Below are 25,223 nucleotides of genomic sequence, written 5' to 3'. Positions count from 1 at the left end.
GACTACACAAAAGAGTCTGGAAAAACAACCAACTGAAAAACCTCACAAAGATAAGCGTATACAGAGCCGTTGTCATACCCACACTCCTGTTCGGCTCCGAATCATGGGTCCTCTACCGGCATCACCTACGGCTCCTAGAACGCTTCCACCAGCGTTGTCTCCGCTCCATCCTCAACATCCATTGGAGCGCTTTCATCCCTAACGTCGAAGTACTCGAGATGGCAGAGGTCGACAGCATCGAGTCCACGCTGCTGAAGATCCAGCTGCGCTGGATGGGTCACGACTCCAGAATGGAGGACCATCGCCTTCCCAAGATCGTGTTATATGGCGAGCTCTCCACTGGCCACCGTGACAGAGGTGCAGCAAAGAAAAGGTACAAGGACTGCTTAAAGAAATCTCTTGGTGCCTGCCACATTGACCACCGCCAGTGGGCTGATATCGCCTCAAACCGTGCATCTTGGCGCCTCACAGTTTGGCGGGCAGCAACCTCCTTTGAAGAAGACCGCAGAGCCCACCTCACTGTCAAAAGGCAAAGGAGGAAAAACCCAACACCCAACCCCAACCAACCAATTTTCCCCTGCAGCCGCTGCAACCGTGTCTGCCTGTCCCGCATCGGACTTGTCAGCCACAAACGAGCCTGCAGCTGACGTGGACTTTTACCCCCTCCATAAATCTTCGTCCGCGAAGCCAAACCAAAGAAAGAGAAATGTTCTGGCAAAATTAATATAGTGGCTAAAAGCTGATCACGGTAAATAAATGGAGAGTATACCGTTATACATTATTTTACCTCTCATGGCATATTTTTAAATGAGTTTCTTTTTGAGCTGTACAGTTGAGACATTAAAATATTACACATACAACAAAAATGAAGCTGAAATTATGATTGCTCTAACAATTACAGGAGACAATCTTCCAGGATGGTGACCATGGTAGTGCACCAGCTCAATAGCTGAAGAACCCACACAGATTGCGGGCTGTGCGTGACTTGAGGTCGATGGACTCACACAGGCTGGGGACTTGCTCATGGGAACCAGGTATCAGAACCAGGATTAGAAAGGAGGCAGAGGACAAGAAGGACTCTGAAGAGCTTGGGCAATGAAAGCTTCCTAATCATAGCAGAGGTTTGGATCTGGAGCTCAGGTTGCCAATGGATGGAACTAGAGTTTGTGAAGCTTCAAAGACTGCAGGAGTGCTGGAGAAAAAGACACTGTGTCTCTTCGCTTCTCTTTCTCTTGTACTGCAAGGGACACCGGGCAACACTAATGGCAACTCTTTGCCTTACGACAGACCAAAGGAAATTTCATGTAATACAGTATTGCATTTTATAGTTTTGTTACATGACAATATGACAATAAAAAAATCTGGAATCTTACACAAGCTATTATTCTTAACTAAGTATTAGACTTTGATAATACTTAAAGACAAACTTAACAACAGCCTGTTCACTAGCCACTGTTTTAATATTCTTTCATGATTGTAAAGTAAAACCAGATGTGCCATCATTATACAAAAGCACATTAAGCATTATCTAAGCTCTCCTGAGTTGCTTCTATCTAAAAAGCTAAGTATGTGATTTTGAAACTGCAGACATACATATTATCTTAATGTTCATGATGAACAGTGCTCCAGTTCATTCTATGAATGTGTTTCAGTTGATGGTTTCCTTTAATTTACTTACCTCCACATTGGTTGAACAACTCTATGTCATGATCATATTGGGGTCACAGAGTTTTCAACAAGAACTGGGAATGCATTATTCTACATTATAGCACTGAATTACAACTGTTCACAACGTCAATGACAAACTAATCAAAACAGTGTATAAAAACTGAATAAACCATTGGAAATTCCATTGAAGGAAATCTGCCTCTTGATACAGTTTAGATTGCAAAAGAAAGCACTACAGACTAGGCAATGCTATGCTATGTTCTGTTTATGCTATCAATAATGTACTTGAAATGAACTATAGACTAGCTTGGCCCAATGCAATCTATAAATTTGCTGACCGTGGTTGGCTAAATAAAGGATCATGATGTATCAGAATATAGAATGAAGATCGAGAACTTGGTTTTGGTAGAAGAGCAACAATCTTGTTCTCAACATCGAGGAGCTTATTCTGAACTTTGCGAAGGTGAGGCCAGGGACCATGTACCTGTCTTAATTGGCAGAATAGCAGAGGAGAGGTTTAGTCCCTTCAAGTTCCTGGATGTACTCGTATCAGAGGAGATCTGCTGGAGCCAGCACACTGAGGCAACCTTGAAGAAGGTACACCAAAGCATCTCCTTTCTCAGAAGTCAGAGGAGATTCAGTGTGTCCAATACTCTATCAAACTTCTACAGGTATACTATGGAAAGAAGACTGGCTGTCTGCATCATGGCCTGGTTTCAAAACAGGAATGCAGAAGCCTGCAGAAAGGGAAAACACAGCCAATTCCATCATAGTCATTGAAGTCATTTATGCGAGAGGCAGCCTCAGAAAGATTTTGAACCTGGAGGTGCTGGTCCTCAGATTTCTGTACTTTCTGTTTGAAGGTAGTGAGAAGAGGTGGTGACCAGTGTGATGAGAATACTTTATGATGTTGGCTGTCTTTTTGAAGCAGGGCTTCACATAGATGTCTGCAATGGATGGGAGGTTGGATGGTGTGGTACATCTGACTATGGTATGTGACTAAAAGCTCTCATGTTATATCTCAAATCATACATCATTGCAACTGCTGTAGAGAGGCATACTGAACTGCATAAAATGAATGGGAATTAGATAATTGATAAGCATATGTAGAATATCTCAACATACATTGATGGCATTGCAAAGCCTTCCCAAATGTTTTCACAGGCCTGGTCATGTCCTTGAATGCACCAACGCACCCAGTTTACCAATCCTGACATTTCCCCTCTACCACAATCTCACTCCCAAGGTCCCTTTATGCTCCTGCCTTCTATTCCCTCCCTATACTCAGTGACTGTGATCAACAGCCAGCTTTCTTTGCAATCTGATTAGTTGGCTGGGAAACTAACTCAAAGAAGGTAATCATTACCCTGGCATTAAATCCAGCAGCACTCGAGGGAAACCTGTTTTTTTTTCAAATTTCCTGACTGATTTTTTTTACTTTATGCTCTCAAGTTACAATTGGGGTCATAGAGTTTTCAACAAGAACTGGGATTGCATTATTCTATATTACAGAACTGAATTACAACTGTTCACAACTTGTCAATGACAAACTAATCAAGACAGTGTATAAAAACTGAATAAATTATTGGAAATCCCAGTGAAGGAAATCTGCCTCTTGACACAGTTTGTATTGCAAAAGAAAGCACCACAGTCTAAGCAATGCTATGGTATGTTCTGTTTATGCTATCAATAATGTACTTGAAATGAACTATGGACTAGCCTGGCCCCATTGTAACAGGATCTCCTGAATCAAGGAAGCTTTAAAATCAAGATGCAGGTACTGTATTGGTGTAACAGTTAAGTTACTGAACTTGATGGTAAACCAGTGGCATGAACAAACAACACAGAGGCCCAAGTTCAAAGTTATCATTGCCACTGTGGAACTAAATTTCAGTTCATAATTTAGCTTCTTTTCATAATAATTGGTCACTGGCAATAATGACCACAAAACTATCTGATTATCATCTGTTCACCACTGGACAAATTTTCTTTCCTTACCTGGTTTAGCCGCTACGTGACTCCAGACCAACTAATGGGGTCGCAGTCATATATGTCACTCAATGACTGACTTTTAAACACCGTCTGAAATAGCCTTGCAAGCTATTGATTTCAAGAGCCAACAGGCATACTCATAAGAAGTTAATGGAGGGAGAAATGAGATTTCAGATTTATTGTCAGAGTACATACATGACATCACATACAACCCTGAGATTCCTTTTTCCTGTGGGCAAGGCAGAATTACCACTAATTGGTAGTGCAAAAAAAAATGTATACAGCAAAAACATGTAAACAAATAAAGAACTGTAAGTAGATAACAAATGTAAACAAACTGTGGAATACAGAGAGATTTTTAAAAATCAATAAAGTGCACAATTAAGAGTCCTTAAATGAGTCCCTGATTGAGTTTGTTGTTGAGGAGTCTGATGGTGGAGGGGTAGCAGCTACTCCTGAACCTGGTGGTGTGAGTTGTGTGGCCCCTCTACCTCTTTCCTGATGGCAACAGCGAGAACAGAGCATGTGTTGGGTGGGTGCTGTGGATCCTTCATGATTGGCCTCAATGTACAGTTGTGAGCCCAAAACATGGATAAAAATCATAAAGCATCATTTTGAAGATGGGTAGGGAGTATTCTTGTGAATAATTGTCCTTATATATACATTCTTCTGGCTATCCATCCCATAGGATAATGATGGTTACTTTCAGTCACTTTGTGGGATTTGATACGAGGATATCCTGCTCCTCAGATACGAACAGTTTGTGCATGAATGGATTTAGGTGAGTAGGGGTTGCACGGGCCCAGACCTACCCTCTTGACATCCCCTACCATATCCAGCGGCATGCTGAGGGCCAAGACGGCTGGGGGAAGTTCCGTTGCAGTGAATGGCCAGAGAAAGCTTTGATGCAAGGGATACCTTTTCTGCGCTTCATGGCCATTCAACCTATGAGATGGTTCGTCTGCCCTTTGCCAAGTCTTGATTTTCATCCTGCAGGGTGTCCAGCCACCCTCTGCACCAGGCAAGCCTGGTGGGGGAGCTGGCTTAGTCACTGACTATGCGACAGGGTTACATGGTACCAGTAGCACGAGGATATATGTTAAATTTCAAAAGTAATTCATCGGTTACTGAAGTACTTGATGACATTGGTGAATTCAGACAATACTTGAAAATACTTCAGATTTTAGCAATGCAGATTTATGAATCCAATATTCACATCTTTTAAATATATTTCACCAAAAAGCCAAACTAATTTCTGAATAAGAACATGCTATTTGAAAGGATTTGAGATGGCAGGTTAGAGGAGGTTACTCTAATTAAGCTAAGAAATGAGGTTTCACCATTTTCAATAAATACAAATTACTGCAGTTAATGGTAATTTAATATTTTATAACAACAACAGTGGCTAAAGAACGCAGAAAACACAAAATAGGTTCATTGATGTACAGAATCTCAATGTGATAAAGATAAATATCTCATAACCATATATCTGGTTAATTTGCATAGTGTAGAAATACATTCAATTAAAATACTGTTGTTGCAATATAAGCTCAAGCTAATTTTATTTTTGTAAAAAATATAATTCTATTCACCTGCTAAATTTTAGCTTTGAAATCTCATTTCGAAGTAATAAAGGCTTAAATTGGATAGGACCCAAAAGCAGGCACAGGGATCACAATACATGATTAACCCATGCCTGTTGATTGCAATGCAGACAACAAACCAACTTCATTATGATGAGTTCTGCAAGCAGCCAGCACAGCCATGCCGTTGATTGGTTGTGTGTACCAGCAGGGGTTCCAGTATCATAACTTGGAAGCATCAATTAAAGCTAACCTGCACTGCACTGCACTGCTACACCAGCCTGCATCACTGAAAGGGAGATGAACTCTAAGAGGGGCAGATTAGCTTTGAGCTGCACTGGCAGTCACGCAGGAAATGAATCTTCACTGGAAAATAATAAACAATGACACATCATAAGCTATCCACAGGGGTACATACTGAGGCAACCAACTGCTGCTGGAAGATAATCATCTCTGTAAAAGATGTCCCCTGGTCTGCCCGGAATTTGCAGGTCTTCCAATACAAGCTGTTCCATGAACGGATATTGCACACTGGCATATTCCATGGTTTGGGACTGCATGCTGAGAGGGGGATGCTGATGCTTTGTGCAGCTGCCACAAGATTTTATTGGAAATGGTTGCAGTTTAAGGTCCCCTTTCCAGCACCTATTGAGGCGTTGAAATCATTCTGAAGAGGCGAAAGATGAAGTCATGCTGACACAATGTAAATAGAATGGTGTAGTTTATACAGAGAATAATATACGAGAATACTGTATGATACATTAATTAACTTTATGAAAGTTGTAAATGCGTGTGCTTGTATTGATTTTTTTTTAAAATGACACTTCATTGGAGAGATCTGTCGGAACCTTCTGCATGCTGTGGTGGAGGCCTTGGAGAGGAGGTTTAAAGTAGGAAACATATCCTGAGTCCATAGAGTGTGAGGAGCTATCCAGGCACAAACCCGAAAGGTAGCGAAAGAGGGTAGGCTTGGAGATCAATGCCAGGAAGTGAACTACTCCAAGTGTCTGGATTCAGTGCCACAAGAAGTTGGTCAAGGTCAGAGATGGCATTTTCATATACAATGTCTTTCCAATTGTACTGTTAACTTCAGACATTACTCAATTCACTGAACACCCATCAATCGGCTATCAACAATCTTGATTCTTTAAGACTCAAATCAAGCATTCTGATGATCCACTGCACTCTCACTCAGGCAGCACTGATGCCAGTCTGAACCTCGTATCTCACAGCCAATGTGCTCTTGATAATTACTCAAAATAATTGTTAAAATTATCTCAAAATATTGCATGACATTCAACCACATGTTCCTTTGATGTTAAGGAAAATGTGACACAAAACTGGAGGAAGCTGGGCTTCCTATGAAGGAGCCCATGAAGGAGAAGGCCCTGACCATTACTGTCCAATCAGTGCTTTGAGGCATCCAGCACTATTTTGGCACAGATCTTTGCAGAAGCTTGGAGTTAACCCTGTCCAGGATCTAGGTACAGCCATCCAGTTTTCATTAAGAAGATGATGGTGACATCCCTTTCTGAACTTCTGCAGTCCTTCTGGTGAATAACGAGTTTCAAGATTTCGACCCATTGTCACTGTAGGATGGCAATATATTCCCAGACAAGTTGACCACAACTTTGGAGGAGAATCTGGTGGTTCTCATCTACCTGCTGTTGCCCTTCATAGTGGTAGAGATCCAGAAAGGAAGCTTGTAAAGTCAGCTCATAGTTATCATGGCTCCAGACTATAGGTTAATTCGGTGTAAATTTGGCTGAAATGCCTGATTATCATGGTGTATGTCAAAAATGTTTTAATTTAAAAATAAATTTCAACAGACACTTTGGCTCAACTTATTCATTCTGACCAATTCAGTATTCTGGGCTAGTCCCATTTGCCTGCATTTGATCCATATCCTTCTAACCCTTTCCTATCCACAAATCAGTCCAAGTGTCTTTTGAATGCCAGAATTATATCTGCTTCTCTGGTGGCTCATTCCAAACACAAATCACCATCTGAGTAAAAAAAGTTGCCCATCAGGTTCCTATTGAATCTCCCCTCTCTCGCTTTAAACTTGTGCCCTCCAGGTCTAAGACCATTTACCCTGGGGGGGGAAATTGCAAGCATTTGATTTATCAACACGCCTCATGATATCATTAACCTTTTTTAAATCACCCCTCTGCTCCAATGATTTGCCACCCAGTTCTCCATCTACAACTCATGCCAGCAATATTCTGGTGAATCTTCTCTGCACCCCTGATGTCCTTCCAATGACTGGGTAACTAGCAGGTATAAATTTCTCCCAGTATTGTCAGCTCTTTGAGATGTTGAAGAGAATGCGAGGAGAATAAAATAAATTTGTGGGTGCCTGGAATGCCTTGCCAGGGATAATGGTGGAGGCTGAAACACTAGGGGCATTTAAGAGACTCTTATAGACTGGCACATGGATGAAAGAAAAACAAAAGCTCATGGGTAGGGTGGGTTTAGTACTTTTTTTAAATATAAAGGGTCAGCACCACATCAAGGGCCAAAGGGCCTGCACTGTGCTGTAGTGTTCTATGTTCTTAGTTTTGGATTAGTTTTAATAGGTGCTCGATGCAGACTCACTGAAAGAAAGTGGCTGTACCTGCATTATTTGACCTTACAATTCCAAACTTGAGCCACACTACACCCATCACTGCAGCACTGCACAGCAGCATTAGGAAGGAAAAAGACATTGAGACATTCATGATCAATTTACTCTGTATGCGAAATGACATGAATTGAGTTAGGCCATCCAAACCAAATTTATATTTTGTTTTGGCTTTTAGTTTTGAATTGTGGTCAAGGGTCTTTGTGATAGTAATTCAACATGGACAAAGTAATATTTGCGATTGGGACTGGGTTATACTCACTGACCCAAACTCATTGTGACCAGAGAGTAGCTATGTTGCCTCTTCCCAAATCCTCCCTCATCCTCTTTTGCTGATTGCCATAGTGAGCATTTCCTAATTGAATGAGGGATTTGTCATTCAGCAAATCACTGTGAAACCAGAGTCCCACAATATCAGGGACTGCAGAGCTCCTCCAGTGTATTGCAACCAATAGCCATAGCATCTCAACACCCCAGCAGTTCTCTTACATTTCACATGGCACCATGTATAGCAAAATTCTTTCTGTCATGGATAGCAGAGAGCCAAGAATGATTGATGGTAAGAAACCGGTCTTTGATATATAGGATTTGCTGTGGACTTTGGTCACATAGCAACATGATCTGAACAGAGAAGAATCTAGATGATTCTGGCTTTACACAAAGCCCTGAAACACCTGGACAGCAAAGTTGCATACATCAGGATGCTCTTTATCAACTACAGTTCTGCATTTATCCCCTCAAAACTGATCAGCAAACTCAAAGCACTGGGCCTCAATACTGTGTAAATTGGATGCTGGATTTCCTTGTCTCAAGACCACAAATTCACAATGTACATCAGTAACGGAGCAACATAGGGCTGCATACTTAGTCCCTTGCTCTACTTGTTTTATGCCTATGACTATGTGGCTCGGTATGACAACACCATCTACAAATTTGCTGATGACACCATGGTAGTTGGTTGTCTAAAAAGGGGCAATGAGTCAGCATACAGGAGGGAGTTTGAAAACTTAGCTGAATGATGCACCAACAACTACCTCACACTCAATATCACTAACACCAAGCATCAGATTGTGGAATTCAGGAAGGGACAACCAGAGGTGTACGATCCAGTGATCATTGGGGGAACTCAGAGGTGGAGAAAGTGGGAAAATTTAAATTCCTGGGAGTCACAACCTCAGAGGCTCTTTTCTAGACCCAATGCATTAAAGGCATCATGAAGCAAACACACAGATGCCTATACTTCTCTGGGAGTTTGCAGAGGTTTGGTAAGACATTGGAAACATTGACAAATGAAAAGGGGTAGCGGTGATAGATAGAAATAGAGAGGGATAAAGAGAAAGACAAACCGAGTTAAGGAATTGGAACTGGAGTTGGATGAACTCCGGATCATTCAGGAGGCAGAGGGTGTGATTGACAGGAGTTACAGGGACACTATCACACCTAGGAGGCAAGAGGATGCTAGATGGATGACAGTCAAGGGAGGGAAAGGGAACAGGTAGGTAGTCCACGGTACCTCTGTGGGCGTTCCCCTGAATGACAAGCATACCATTTTGGATACTGTTGAAGGGGTGACCTACCAAGCACAGGCTATGGACATCAGGTCTCTGGCACAGTGTCTGGTCTTGAGGCTAAGAAGGGAAGGGAGGAGAAGAGGTGAGCTCTAATGATAGGGGATTCCATAGTTAGGGGAACAGATAAGAGGTTCTGTGGAAGAGATTGAGATTCCCGGATGGTACATTGGTTCCCTGGTGCCAGGGTCCGAGATTTCTCAGATCCAATTCACAGTATTATCAGGAGGGAGGGTGAACAGCAGATGTCATGGACCATGAAGGGTCAAATGATGTGAGTAGGAAAGATGAGAAAGTCCTGTAAGGAGAGTTCAGGGAGTTAGGCACAAAGTTGAAAGATAGGACCTACAGGATAGTGATCAAAGGATTGCTATCTATGCCACGTGCTGGTAAGGTTAGAAATAGGATGATAATGCAGCTTAACACGAGACTGAAGACATCATGTAGGAGGGAGGTTTTACGGTTTCTGGATCATTGGGGTCTCTTCCAGGGAAGATGGGACAGGTTGCAACAGGACGGTTTGCATCTGAATTGAAAGGGAACTAATAACCTTGCAGGCAGGTTTGAAATTTTGAGAGAACAGAGTTTGTATGTTCCTGTCAGGATCAAAGGCAAGGTTAGAGGCTAAAGAGAATCTTGGTTTTCAAGGGATATTGGGGATATGGTTCAAGAGAGAGGTGTATAAGAGGTATAGGCAACAGGGAGCAAATGAGGTGCTTGAGGTGTATCAAAATGCAAGAAAGAAATCAGGAAGGCAAAAAGAAGACACGAGGTTGCTTTGGCAGACAGGGTGAAGGAAAATCCTTTCAAGGTCTCTACAGGTATATGAAGAGCAAAAGAATAGTAAGGGACAAAATTGGTCCCTTTGAATATCAGAGTGGTTGGCTTTGTATGGAGCCAAAAGCAAATAAGGGTGGATAAATCCCCAGGGCCTGACAAAATCTTCCCTCAGACCTTGCGGGAGGCTAGTGAAGAAATTGAATGGGGCTCTGGAAGAAATATTTAAAATTACCTTAGCCACAGGTGTGGTGCCAGAGGATTGGAGGGTAGATCATGTTGCTCCATTGTTTAAAAAAGGATCCAAAAGTAACCCTGGAAATTATAGGCCAATGAGTCTAATGTCAGTAGTAAGTAAATTCTTGAAAGATGCTCTAAGAGATCGGATATACAATTATTTGTATAGCCAGGGACTGATTAGGGATAATCAACATGGCTTTGTGCATGATGAGTCATGTTTAACCAATTTTATAGAGTCTTTTGAGAAGGTTACCAGTAAAGTTGATGAAGGAAAGGCTGCGGATGTTGTCCTCATGGACTTTAGTAAGGGCTGTGTCAAGGTCCTGCAAGGGAAGTTAGTCAGGAAGGTTTAGATGCTAAGTATTCATGGTGAAGTATTGAAATAGATTCAACAATGGCTGGATGGGAGAAGCCAAAGAGTAGTGGTAGATGATTGCTTCTTAGATTTGAGGCCTGTGACTAGTGGTGGGCCTCAGGAATCAGTAATTGGGACTATCTCGATCAATGATCTGGATGATATGATCAATTGGATCAGCAAGTTTGCAGATGACACTAAGATTGGAGGTGTTGTGGACAGTGAAGAAGGTTTTCAAAGCTTGCAAAGAGATCTGGACCAGCAGGTAAATTTGGCTGAAAATGGTAGATGGAGTTTAATGCAGACAAGTGTGAGGTGTTGCATTTTGGAAGGTCAAGCAAGCCAAGAAAGGACATGCATGGTAAATGGTAAATCACTGAGTAGTACGGTAGAACAGAGGTATCTGGGAGTACAGATACATAATTCCCTGAAAGTGGTGTCACAGGTGGATAGGGTGGTAAAGAGAGTATTTGGCATATTGGCCTTCATAAATCAAAGTATTGAGTATAGGAGTTGGGAAGTTATGTAAAAGTTGTATAAGACATTGGTGAGGACAAATTTGAGTATTGTGTGCAGTTTTGATCACCTTATTGATATCAGGAAAGATATCAATAAGATGGAAAGAGTGCAGAGACGATTTACTAGGATGTTGCCCATAGTTCAGGAATTGAGTTACAGGGAAAGGTAAAACAGGTTAAGACTTTATTCTCTGGAGTGTAAAATAATGAAGGGAGATATGATAGAGGTATTTAAAATTATGAGGGGGATAGACAGAGTAAATGGAGATTGGCTTTTTCCACTAAAGGTAGGTGAGATACAAACCAGAGGATATGGGTTAAGAGTGAGAGGGGAAAAGTTTAAGGGGAACATGAGGGGGAACTTTTTCCACACAGAGAGTGGTGGTAGTGTGGAAAGGTACTTTCCACACTAGAAGGTACTTCACCTTCCAGCTGAGGTAGTAAATGCAGACATGTACATGGATGGGAGAGGTATAGAGGGCTATGGCCTGGGTGAAGGTCAGTGGACTAGGAAAAAACATGATTCAGCACAGACTAGAGGGGCCAAGGTGGCCTGTTCCTGTGCTGTAATTGTTCTATGATTCTAAACTTCTACAGATGTGTCATAGAAAGAGTGCTGACTTGCTGCATCAGAGCCTGGCATTGGGGCACCAATACCTCAGAGTCGAAAGCTTTCCAAAAGGTACTGGGCGCGACTTAGTACATCACAAGCAAAATTCTCCCCACCATCGAGAAAATCTGCATGGAATGCTGCCATCGGAGAGCAGCAGCAATCATCAAGGATCCATACTACCCAGGATCTGCTCTGTTCTCGCTGCTGCCATGAGGAAAGAGGTATAGGTGCCACAAGATTCATACCACCAGATTCAAAAACAGTTGTTAACACTCCACCATCAGACTCCAAAGCAACAAACTCAACTAGAGACTCATTTCAGGATACCTTGCACATTTTTTATTACTGAATAATTTTTCTGCATTGTACAGTCAGTTTGTTTACATTTATTTCTTTGTTTTCATTTCTCTTTTGAATACATATCTATTTTTGAGTACTTTTTGGGCACTACCTACAAGTAGAAATTCTGCCTGGCCCGCAGGAAAATAATATTTGGGTTGTATGTGATGTTGTGCGTGTACTCTGACAATAAATCTGAACTTTGACATTTGAACTTGGAACTTTGATATCGAGTCAGTTTGGCAGCAGGCACTTGAAGAGCTATATTCATCGTGGCATTATATTGCTCCATGTTCACTTCACCTGCCAATTTTCCATAAGTGGGAATGAAATGCATTTTTTTTTCTCTTTACCATCTCCATCAGGCAACAATAGATGGCAAAATGAGAAATTGCAAATTTCTTCAGCTCTAGACATCAAAAAGTGAAGTGTATATAAATTCATTGCCATGGTCACCCCGGCAGCCACTGATAATGTGTTCCCTCACCCTGCTCTGAGGATGTAATTATGGTTGCGGCAGGTGATGGATTACAGTAAGCATGTCCTTAGTTATGTGTAATTGTCTCGCACATAGTTCTCTGTGCTTCAGCTGTGGGATTTACTCCTTGGATAGGGGTAGCCATCTGCAGGGAGTCTTGTCCCTCTTCTCCTTCCCCATCGTTCAGCAGCTTGCCCGGCTCTGCAGCCTCTCTGCTCATTCTCCTGCCAAGCTGTTTTACGAGGGAAATGCCTATCAATACACCCACATTTAGGAACAACTGAATGAATTGTCCAAAGAACATGGAATAGTAAAGCACAGTACGGCACTTAAACCCATGATATTATGCTGACCTATATAAATTCACACCAATTCAATCAAACCTTTCCCTCCCTTACAGTCCATAACCTTCTATTTTTCTTATATCCAAATCATTTAATAGTTGCTGTTGTACCAGCTTCCACCAACATTCCTGGCAATCTATTCCAGGCTCTCTCCATTCTTGATGTAGAAAAAAAAAACTACCTCTGAAATCTCCCCTGAACTTTCCTCCATTTACCTGAAACAAATAGTTTCTGGTATTAGCTATTGCTGCCCTCGAGAAAATGTGCTGGCTCTCCACCCTCTCTATGCCTTTCTTAATCATATACGCCTCTATTAAATCTCCTTTTATCCTCCATTGCTCCAAAAAGAAAAGTCCAAGCTCACTCGACCTTTCTTCATAAGGCATGTTCTCCAATTCAGACAGCACCCTGGTCGATCTCCTCTGCAGCCTCTCTAAAGGTTCCATGCACTTCTTGATGTTAAATATAAAGTATCTAATATACATATTCAGAAGAACATAATCAGCATTTAATCTGTACACACAGTTGAAACAGGTGGGTGCCATTCTTACTGACAGTACATGTTCAGCCTTCGATTTTTTTAAATTTATTAATGTTTCAAATGTGAGCATTGATGGCAAAGCCAGCACTTTTAGTCATCCTAATTTCACTTGAGGAGGTAGTAGTGAGTCACTTTTTTCACCACTGTGGCTCATTAGTAAAAATCCATCTGGAACAGAGTTGCATGACTTCAACACAATGATGGTAAAGATACAATGGAGGATGTGGGACTTGGTGGGGAACCTGCAGGTGGTGGTGTTCTTAATGATTAAGAAATGGTGCAACTTGAAGAAGTATTTTAAAATGACTCTATTGACTTCAAGTCAGTGTTACATACTGATTAATGTCATGAACCTCCAACTCTGTATACATCCCACGGCTGCACCTTTATCCGTGTAACATCCAGTGCAACTGGCGGCAGGGCTGTGCTCTTGTGCCATACACTATTTCAGTTCCCAAATAGATCACACCTGGGCTTCAAAATATAATATACTTTGAGCCAAGTTTCAGAGCTGTAACATTTAAAAGCAATGTTTTAACTGAAGGGCAATCAGCATTAAACAGGACTGTATCATTTACATTTTTAAGTTTTGAAATTTAAATAAAGTGCTATTTTCTGTCCATTTTTATCAGAATATACAATTGTTGAGCTTCAGTGGTTTTTAAATTCCAAATCACAGGAGATAAAAGGTATCATCTGTTGTGGAGGCGCAGCTCACAACACGAATATTCATTCATGCAAGGCAAGACTATTGTGCCCCATTAAACGATAAACAGTAAAAAGTAAAACACTTCAAGATTCAGCTCCAAACCAGTATTATTTCTCAATCATACTTAGCATCTGACTCACCATAAAATGAGCAAGGAGAGAAACAATATAGTTTAGAAGATTATGGATGAAGGCAACAGACATTTTCAAAATTATGAAAGCTTTTAAGAAGGCAAACAGTGAAGGATTGTTTCCACTAGTTGGCAAATCAGTTACAAGAGGGCACAGACTGAGGATTATCACTAGAAGAATGACAGAGGAAATTAATAGAGGTTTTGTTCACAAGGATATCATTAGGAAATAGAATACTTTTACCACAGGCAGTGACTCGAACATCTTTTAAATGGAATCAGATAGGCATTGGAAAAGAATATAAAAGGATATGGGGATAGGGAGAGGACATTGAATTAAAGTAAATGGCTTTAGTTTAAGACCTAGGACCAACACAGAGATGTTGGGTCAAATGGCCTCCTGCTTTGCTACAAGATCTATGATTCAAAATGTAGCACAATCTCCAAAATATTACTCCAGGAATAACAGAAATATTTCAAACCTGTTGGATATTTTCTTTTCCCAGCTTGTACTGTACATACATTCTCATTATTCTTTATAACTGTAAATTAATTTACTGTTTTCAGAAAGGGGAAGGCAACAGTCTAATTTCTCCCTTCCCTTAATGCAATTATTATTTGTATAATAATGGCGATGAAAATGTAGCTGGTCAATAATCAAATTAGATCATTTTATTGATGTCCCCAAACAAATTTCAAGGTAAGAATGTAATCTACTGTTCTGTCAGTGCAAACTATTACGATTAGATTTGTTGCTGTACATTCATTTAGGAACTAGCAATTATTACCTCACCCCCTCCAAAGGTATGACAGTAGCTTTGCAAACAAATTTATGACAAGTCCAATTATGAGTGGTGATTAACAAAATATAGAGCATACAACACTGCACATAATATACAAGCTACAGACAAGAGAAATTTGCTTTACAAATTAAAACAAAATCAAATTACTGAAGAGAAGGTAAATCTGAAACAAAACCTTAAAACACATGATGCTCAATCAGGATCTGAGCAGAGGACAACTATATAGGCATACCCCATTTTACGAATACACACTTTACGAAAATTCGCTTTTACGAAGAAACCTGCATTCGCTATCCAAACGGGATTGGAATGGGCTTTCGCTTTTACAAAAATAGCCTTTAATAGTAGTGAACGGGTCTTCATTTTACACCATTTCAGCTTATGAAATGTTTCACAAAGCAGGGTATACTTTCAAGCACAGTCCATCAAATTCCATTCCCAACATTAGGTGAGCATCAGACACATCACTTTTTGTATTCTTTCCACAAATGCTGTCAAACTTGCTACATTGTTACAACATTTTATATTTCCAATCAATTTGTTGTCCGAACAAAAAAGACCTTGATGAAGATCGCAAGCCCAAAACGTTGGTGATGTATCTTCCCCTTTGCTGTATAAAGGCACAGTTTGACCTGCTGAGTTTCTCCAGCATTTGTGTGTTTCTACACCTAACCACAGTGTCAACAGAATCCTGTGTTTTACCCCGAATATTTCTACCTAATCTCACCATTCACTCCTCTCCTCTCCTTTCCTTTCCTTTCCTTTCCATCTGCTGCCTCCTTGTCCTTTAACCTTGTTTCAAAATATCACACTCTAGTTAACATAATCAGGCATTACCTGAAAAATTAGGACATTTTACAGATATGTCAATCCTTTAAGACGCAAATACAATATGGAAGCCTGTAGGCAGAAAAGCCACTATTGGAAACTGGTTTCCTCTTCGTATTTTTTCTCCATGTCTTTTGCTGTCCACTAATTACTTTTTTTCCCCAGTCAGTGGCAGACAGAAACAGAAAACCTCAAAGAGGATAGTAGCATAACCCAGGTGGTTCAACACTTAATTGATGAAATATAATCTTTAAACCCCAAGCAACAATTGAATTGAATTTAAGATTTGCTTCCAAATTGCCAAAATAGAATTTTCCCATGCCTCAGTCTTTGTTGTGAAGAGTTCTGTAATTCAATTACTGAGGTGTATTTCTGCTTATAATGTCATTACTGTGAATGGAAAGCATTTTCTTTAGACACGCCATGGTGACCTGCAAGTCGGTGCCGCCCAATTTACACCCAATTAACCTACACTCCCCGCATTTTAAATGGTGGAAGGAATCCAGAGCCCCCGAGGAAAACCCATGCTGGCATGGAGAGAACGTACAAACTCCTTACAGATAGCGCGGGATTCAAACCCCAGTCCTGCTTGCTGGCGCTGTAAAGGCATTGCGCTAACCATTATGCCAATTATGCCACCCCTATAATTGTCTCTGTACAATTTAGAAGCAGTTCGCAATTTATGCATACTACAAATGGTTAAAACTCCTGAATGTCACCTTTGGTGGAAATTTTTGAATAATTAATAATATGGCATTACTGCATGAAGAATAAGGTTTATCTTAACTAATTATTTAGCTGATAAGGGTAGATTGGAGAAGATTGTCAGCTTTCTTGCCTGATGAAATTATTTTAATATTAAATGCAAAAACTGCTAATTGCATAACATTGGAAAAATACAGTCAACTGCTTTGCAATATCGAATTCTGTATTATTAACTCACACAATTTCTATGCCACGATACTCAATAATTGGAGTAAAAAGTGCACATTTTACTGCTAAGATTAACTAGAGTTGCCAGTTGGCTAAGGCTTCAATCTATTGATACAAATATAATAATTATTCAAAAAGAATTTAATTTAATAGATAATTTTGAACATTTAGAAGCCAGAATGTTATTGTGAAAATGGGGCACAATAACAGTGAACTTTTGATTTACAGCTTGTATACTCATTTCATTGACCTTGACTGTTCGACCATGTGCATTGGTTCTAAACTTAGATGGAACCTTGGTCAAAAACATTCTGTGCCATGAATATACAAACTATATAATTTTTAATACTAAATTAAATATGGCATGGAATATGAATGGAAAAAATAATTAAATTATTTCTGTTCTTTGAATGGAGGAGCATTAGAATTTACTTTATTTTTAAATTAAGGATCCCTTCAAAGACCTCTATGCAAAATATCCTTTGATAATCTAAGATGAATCACTAGGAAACATGCTAACCCAAATAATCCTTGGTTCATTGCTGTAGTTGGGAGGGATATTGGCACTACTTTGGTATTGGGAGGGAAGTCTTTGATCACCTGCCAGTAATTTGTGAGAACTTGCACTTTGTGATCGACAATTGATGATGTCAGATAAATACCATCCAGGACTTGGTACTCCTCGAAGAACTAACAAACAATCATCTTATCCGTAGTTCCCTCACCCCACTCCATGAAGGATACTGTTGTCAAGGAATAATAAAAAGTTACATTTTTATCCTTCTTCTCCGCAAATGTATAGAGTCCAAGTGTTTAATGATAGCAATCTTTTACTTACAACCAACTGAAAAATCTTACTTTTATGGGTTACATTTTCTCATTTCAGATACCGAATAAGATTAAGATGCAATATAATGATCAGCCATCCATGTGAAGGTAAAGAAAGAAGGGCTTGAATTCTACAATATGGAAGGATACAATTAATGCATAAATCACTATTAGGAATGTGAAAGGCAACAACTATATGCAGAAAAGAAAATGAAATTTAATAATGACCAGATATTATGTGTTTAGCCATTGGTTGAGGGATATATATTGCCCATGATCCTTGCAACGATTTCCCTAATCTGAGATTAGACCCACCATGGGATTTTATGCATCCTCTTTGATAGTTTCAATTTAATGTATCATATTGCACTCTCATGCACCTCCTCACCACTGCAACAAGATGGCAGCACTGCAGGAGCTTCTGTAATGGCAGCGCTGCCGCAGACGTGAGGAGCAGGAACACGGCGTTCCCGCGGGATCCATCCGCCCGGCCCAATTGCCATCAGCTCTATAGAGGCTTTAAATGACCTGTAAATGGAGCCGACGGTGATTTGAATTAAAATACTATGACCCCCAAGGTCTATGCCCAAGATTGTGGTGCCTATGATCGACAGCAGCCACAAGGGGTTACCATTTCTGGGGAAACAGAGGACTGGCGCAGGGCACTAAAACATGAGGAGACCATCCCCCACCCCAGTCTGAGAAGGAGAAGCAGAGGAGCGGGACACTGGCCACAGTGGTGGACCAGTGAGGAGTTCAGCGATTGAAGATATGCAGAGGCATATCAGGGGCTGTTGGAGACTCAAGGCGAGAAACCCATGCAGGCTGCACACTGCAGGTGACTGCAGTCAAGGGAGTCACACCAGATGCCAGACTGCTGGAGTCTCGCTCAAGACGGGCTGAAGAGGTATCAGGTATTGTAACTGGGATGCAAGAGAGTGACAAGGGCATTAAAGACTTCCTGGTGATGTCAGAGGTTCAGCTCTGGACACTGTGGCTGCGGGAGCTGCATAAGCACTGGAGGCAAATTCATGGACACTAAGTGGGCGGGCGACTCTCTTTTGCTTCTCTTTCTCTGACTGTAAGAGGTGCTTCAGGCAATTTCTGCTGAAGGCAAAACTCTCTGCCCTACGGCAGACTAAAATGAATTTTGTGTAATGTTGCACTGTTTTTATTACAGGACAACAAATTGAATCTTGACCAATAATTTACTCTGTTTTCAGTCAACTGGAGTCAGATTTGGACCCACAGCATCTGGCACAAAAACAGGAGGGCAACTGATCCACAGCTGACAAACCAGAAGTGAGCAACCACTGATCTCAATTGTATTGTGCATCAAGACAGGAAAAACTCAAACAAGTTATATCAACAGAAGACTGAACCCTTACCTTAACTCACTGAACTCCAGTTAATCTGTACAAGTTATAAACTGTTCACAGAAATTACAAAGGTGAAAGGATAATAAACTTTACAGCAGCTTTAGGGGCAATGTTAGAAGTATATCACATGACTGCCACTGCACCATTACAAGTTTACTTCCAGGGTGGATGACTAAAAAATAGGATATTCCATAGGTATTTGAGAATAATGGCTACCAAAGAGTGATTACAAGGCAGTAACTTAATAGACAGGTTCAGGTGATGTCATGAGTCACAAAAGTAAACCTTGAGTGGTTTATAACGGTCATCTAAACTGTGAGATTAGATTACCGCATTGTAATCACTATAAGGTATCTGTTATTTTTAATCTACATACTGTACAGAATGGGCCTGGTTTTATTCCATTTTGGGTTTCTTTTTCTGCTGATACCAGCTTTCAATATAGATGCCAACTACCAGAGCACTCAGGATCATTGATCTGCGATGATGCTTGCACTGAAACATTAATCATTCTGTAGTCATTCTTATGAATTACCAGCAAATTCTATGATTGGAATATACGGAAAATGGTTATATTGAATTGTTTCTAAGACAGCTACGGAAGCTGCCATTTTAAGCCAAACTAAAAAAAAAACAAAGGTTTCTTTAATTGTATTTCTGATATCAATGACAATCTGTCAAAGTGCATCCTCTGAAATGGAGAACTCTGCAGAAAGATTCAATGACAGCAATCCCAGCCACGTATCAGGAATGCAAAAGCTACATATTTACTTAATCAGTCACTATTTTCAGATTTTCTTCTGAGCTGGCTTAGGCCAAGAGACATCAATTATTTAAAGGAAGTAACATGATGCTTCCTCTGTTAAGTCAAGTCTGCAAGCAGACCCCTAGAGAGAATAAAAAATGAATTAGCTAGAATTTATTAGCGAGCTTGATGCGAACACAGAATCAGCCATCATATCTGCACCAGGTTTCCACACACATTCAAAAACCTGGCTGGCTTTCTTCATAAAATAACAGTGTGCCAAGTATCTTTGAGCACAAGAGGTGGACTCTTTGAAAACTGTTTCAAGTACACGTCCAGTGGCTGTCCTGATTCACCCAGGCACACACTGTATTCAATACACGTAACAATTATTCATCCACCTCGTTCTCACTAAAGGCATGGCAATGCAATTTTATGTTATAATCATGACCATATGACAAAAGCAGAGGTCATTAGGGACCAATTTCAAGTGATTTTCAGATTGCACTTACATATGCTGAACAGTTAAGTTCGCTTCACTGCACCTGCCCTGATTTATGCAGCTTTCCAGAGCGCTCTTCCTCCACTTGCCCCTCCCCTTCGCCCACCCAAAAAAAAAATTCTGGCCAAGCAAAGAAAAGTTTCAAAGGCTGACTGAATGTTAATATATATTTTTTCTCTTCATTTAATTGAAATCTGCTTTAAATCTTGTTCAGCACTTACCCCCCTTCAACCTCCAGGTGCCAGAGGGCTTGTTACTTGTGAATTATTTAACAATCATATTTGCGGTAGGAAATTGATTTTTGAGTAAATCCATATTGATTGAGTTATGCGAGACTAATGATTTGAAGTAAAATGTTGCTGTTAACTTCTAGGGAGGGAGAAAGATCATTTTCTGCATCAAATGTTCACTTGCGAGGGACCCTGGTACCCTGCTTTCACCCTGTCACAGTCTATGGTGACTAACTGTCTGCCAACCATGACCAAGTGATTAAGGCAGACAGCATCTGTGTATCTTTGCAGTAATAGGAGTCTGATTTCTATTTCCCATTCATTGAAACTTGAGCAGTCTATTAGGTCCTGCATTTTAGTTTGATGAATTTATTACACTAAATTTTTTTTTTAATCAAAAGTAAGGCTTCCCTAGAGCAAAATAAGATGCATTTAGTTTTAGCTTCCTCTTTTCCAGATTTATCACTGATCTTTCAGCTAAATCCTGTTGAATGAATTCATTATCGTGCGTTTAAAAACATCTGTGTCAAGAACTTATCCGATAATGGCAAAAATCTTGTCAAGACTTTTCAATGTGCTGATTATTTTTGTGTCTCAAAGTTCTTATTTTGGGCATGATTCCCCCTCGCTGAGACAGCAGATACACAACCTGTTGCCAGGCTTCTAGCACTGACACTCAAGCTGATGAGTTCTCACCCTTCACTTCACTTGCTATGTTGTTTAGTCTCCTTTCATCCCTTTCTCCCAATGGTTCCATCACTCAACATGTGAGGAGTGAAATGGTAAAGTCCCACTTCAGCTCCTAAAAAAGCAGCACAAAGGATTAGTGAGCTGTCATGGAATTATTTTCAATCTCAGTCACAAGCTTTGCTTGTTTATGTCTCAGAGTTTCTGATCATCCTGCATTCAGGATCCCTGTTACATGATTTTTAGTTCAGAAACATCTAAATTATGGGATTACACCACAAATTAAATTCATGATTTTTCCAGTAAACCCAAGACCTGATGAAAGAATATTATTGTCAAACGTAAGAAAGGAGCAAAAAGATTATAAACAATCTCATTGAACTGCCTTGATTGGTCAGGTTGGGCGGTGGGGGGGGGGGGAAGGGATGGGAAGTGATGAGGAGATAGATAACACTGGACACTACCAATGAAAAAGGAATATATTCTCAGATTGGACCTCTACTCTGTGTTAACCCTAATAAGCACAAGAAAATTAGAGTCAGATGACTCCAATAAATATCCGTATCACCAAACTAGATAAAGGAAGAATGAGGAAAGCAGCCAAGATCCCAGCTCCGGGTTACCATCCAGTGACCATTACTGGAACGCATAACATCAGGAGAGGAGAGCTTCTATGCCCTTCAAAGTGAAACAACCTGCCGATACTCACGGTTTAAGTTTCCACATGAAGAATGGGCTCTTGGACGAAGTGTGGAGAGCTGTCGACACCTGTGGAACTGCACCGCAGCGTCTTCAATGAGGGAGAAAAGGGGGAGAAAGATCACATTTTAATTGCACATTTTCTTTCCCTACACAAATAGTTAACAGGTGCTCACCATCCATCAAAATAAAGGGTCTCTACTAATATATGCCATCCTACATATCAGCCCTCCCTGCTTTTTACTGTTTTAAAATCAAATCTAATCACATTGTCTGCTCTCTCTCATGAGTTTAAAATAATGCAAATACATTTTTTTTTCCTCTGCTTCCCCACACATCTACAATTTTCAAGGTTTTAAAGATTCCTTGTCATTTAACTAATTAGTTCTCCAAAACTCATGCTATTGTTCTTCCTACTCACTTCAATCTTGATAATTTGCAGCATCAATAACCTTGGCCTTGGATTATCAACAAAAGATTCAGCTGATCCATTATGAAAAATGACAATAACAAATACCAAGGATGTGCACACCTTCTAGCTGCTGGTTAGAGAACCATTACAAACACTGGGTATGGATTTCGTGCCTTCACTCTTGGCCCATGAATAACACATGGTACAAGGGAACACAAAGTAAAGAAATAATTTCAAAATGAGATGGGGAAAATTAGAATAAATAAATTATACATAATCTCAAAACAGAAAATTGTTACAAATTTAATTGCTTATTTTAAGTTGTTTTCAAATCTCTGATATGCTAAAAATAGCTCCCATGCAAGACACATAAAATCAAACAACCATTATAAAGTATATTCAAACAGCTCTCTCAGACAAATGTATAGATTAAGGCTGTACAAGTGGATTTCCTGCTTAATTTTGGCTGAAAATAATGTTCTGCGTCTAATCTGGAGAGAAAAAAATGTTAAGCCAAATTCCCTATTTATAGACAAAATTTAATCTTGAAAAATGGGACCTGATGCATTTTTAAGAGGTCCAGTAAGGCGAGGATATACACAATGAATGGTAGGACCTCTGGAAGCATAAAGAACAGATAGATCCAAGATTCCTAAAGGTAGTAGGCAAAGTCAGGAAGTTGATTAAAATGGCCTTCATTAGCTGGGGCAGAGAAAAGAAGCGCAGGGAAGTTACATTACAAGTAGATATTAGTTTGATATTAGATATCAGAAGGTGGCTGAAATCTCAAGTGTATGGCTTGAAGGAATGGAGTTGGCAGCTACTCTCACAAAATTTAGTGTACAGATAAGCATTTGAAACACCATGGCTAAGAAGGCCATGGGCCAAGTATTGGATGAGAAGATTAGCAGACAAAGATATTTGGTGGTCAGCACAGGACCAACGTGTCTACTTCCATGCCACAAGGCTAAAAGTATTTTGTTCAAGACACCCTGTCTTTGCTTGGTTGTACATCTGCTGTGGAACAGAGACAGGATGTTCTTGAAGGCCTCCACTAATGCCTCTGATCCAGCAGATGAGATGTGCAGCAATCCAAATTAACTGGAATAAGACATTTTTTTGTCAAGAGGATTTTTGATTTCACTCCCACTCTTGTGGCATTATGATAACCTGTGCCTCTCCACTCAACAAATCTGCTGCTCTCACCAATCCTCCATAAACTGTTGAAATTCATCTAAGTATTCTTCTCTGTTTAATGAGATACAAAAGAAAGTAATAGGTGGCCATGGATTAAGGCCATAATTAAATCCAGGATGGTGGGGTTAGGCAGTGGTGGGGGGTGGTGTTAGTCTGCTCATATTCAGAAGGCACTTTCGGCTCTCAATTTATGACATCAGAGCCACTCGATTGAATTACTGCCTTGTAATTCACTGCCAACCATCTATTATCCTATATTAATGCCCTTAAGGGTAATTTGAATACTCTGATGGAATATTTATCAAGACCCGGGGCTTGATTCTAATCATGGCACAAGTAAAAAGATTGGGTGCATCTCATTAAAGTCTATCCAATATAAATTAGCCGTACATAGATTAGTAAGCAATTTGTATCTCCTAACAGCTGACTTTGAATCCAGTGTAGCTACAAAATGCTAACACAATGAGGGGACCAAGTCCAACATTAGCATTGTTACACAACTATGTTTTTGTTTGCTTCAGTCAGTGCAGCATTTCATGAGTTTATCATCGGCAAAGCATCAAAATGCATGCACATCAACATTTTCACTGCAAATCAAAGACCTGCAGAATTCTCTGCAATGAATTAATACAAATGAAACACTCTTCGGATATCAGCAGACAGCTTTGTGTTTTTAAACACCACCAATGCAAGTCATTAAGTATAATCTATTCCCATCTTGTGCAATATAATTCTCAAACAACAGCATAAAATATTTGTAAGCTTTTTTTTTTAAAATGATTGTGCAGAAACCAACAATCAACTCCATGCAGGATTCAAGAAAACTTCAATGCTGCCTGAATTGTACAAAGATTGTTATACCGTGCCTTGTACTTAAAAGTACCACAGGACTGATACATTCTTGATCTGCTGAAATGAAGCTTATCTTAGTCATATCTATGAAACTATTTTAAATGGGAAAACAGATGGAATTATGCGGATGTTCACTTCAAAAATGAATCACAAGCTAATCCAGGTCTCATAGCCCCACTTTTATGTGCAAATGGCTTGTAATCAGACAACAGAACCTGCTAGTCAGAAGCTAGCTGCCATTTAAATGACATTCTGGGATTGGTCCTAGTAAAATTGCTGGACTTCTGACCATTCTTATTCTGATCTATCTGAGGCAGTTTGGAATCATGAGAAAATTTGCATGAATAATTGTTTGGGGTATGTGCCGATCTATTTTTAAGATTAAATCAAAATTTATCATAAAATATCCACAAACATTTTTCTCCATAGGGATCTACAACCCAGCTTCAGTAGGATTAGAAAAGGGACCCAGCTCGCCCTTTTCCAGCATTTTAAAAGCAGTGGGATGGTGTGCTCACCAGCTTCGTGTGTGGCAGTATCATAATCACCAGGTTTGCGAAGGATGGGCTTGGCCCTGTTCCCACGCAATGTCCCAGTCAACTGGAGTTTGCCACACCACCTATCATTCGTGGAAAAGATTTCTAGAAAGA

At 40.2% G+C, this 25,223-nt stretch overlaps 1 protein-coding gene across 5 annotated transcripts in view; it reads right to left on the bottom strand.

Moving 5' to 3' along the window:
• The window catches only part of LOC138760560 (estrogen-related receptor gamma), a 255,419-nt gene that overhangs the window by 208,149 nt on the left and 22,047 nt on the right, over window positions 1-25,223 (bottom strand). For 3 of the 5 annotated variants that reach the window (XM_069931279.1, XM_069931285.1, XM_069931288.1), the window contains one exon: window positions 22,123-22,203. The exons of the other annotated variants lie outside the window; for them this stretch is intronic. Coding sequence is in view for 1 of the 3 variants with exons in the window: in XM_069931288.1 (XP_069787389.1) it covers window positions 22,123-22,139 (17 nt within the window). In the remaining 2 variants the exon portion in view is untranslated. The remainder of the gene's footprint in view (window positions 1-22,122; window positions 22,204-25,223) is intronic. 5 annotated transcript variants of the gene reach the window in all.

Source organism: Narcine bancroftii, chromosome 4 (assembly GCF_036971445.1).
Source record: "Narcine bancroftii isolate sNarBan1 chromosome 4, sNarBan1.hap1, whole genome shotgun sequence".
Lineage (NCBI taxonomy): Eukaryota > Metazoa > Chordata > Chondrichthyes > Torpediniformes > Narcinidae > Narcine > Narcine bancroftii.
Note: the sequence above shows the minus strand (reverse complement) of the source record. Positions and strands in the feature narration are given on the sequence as shown.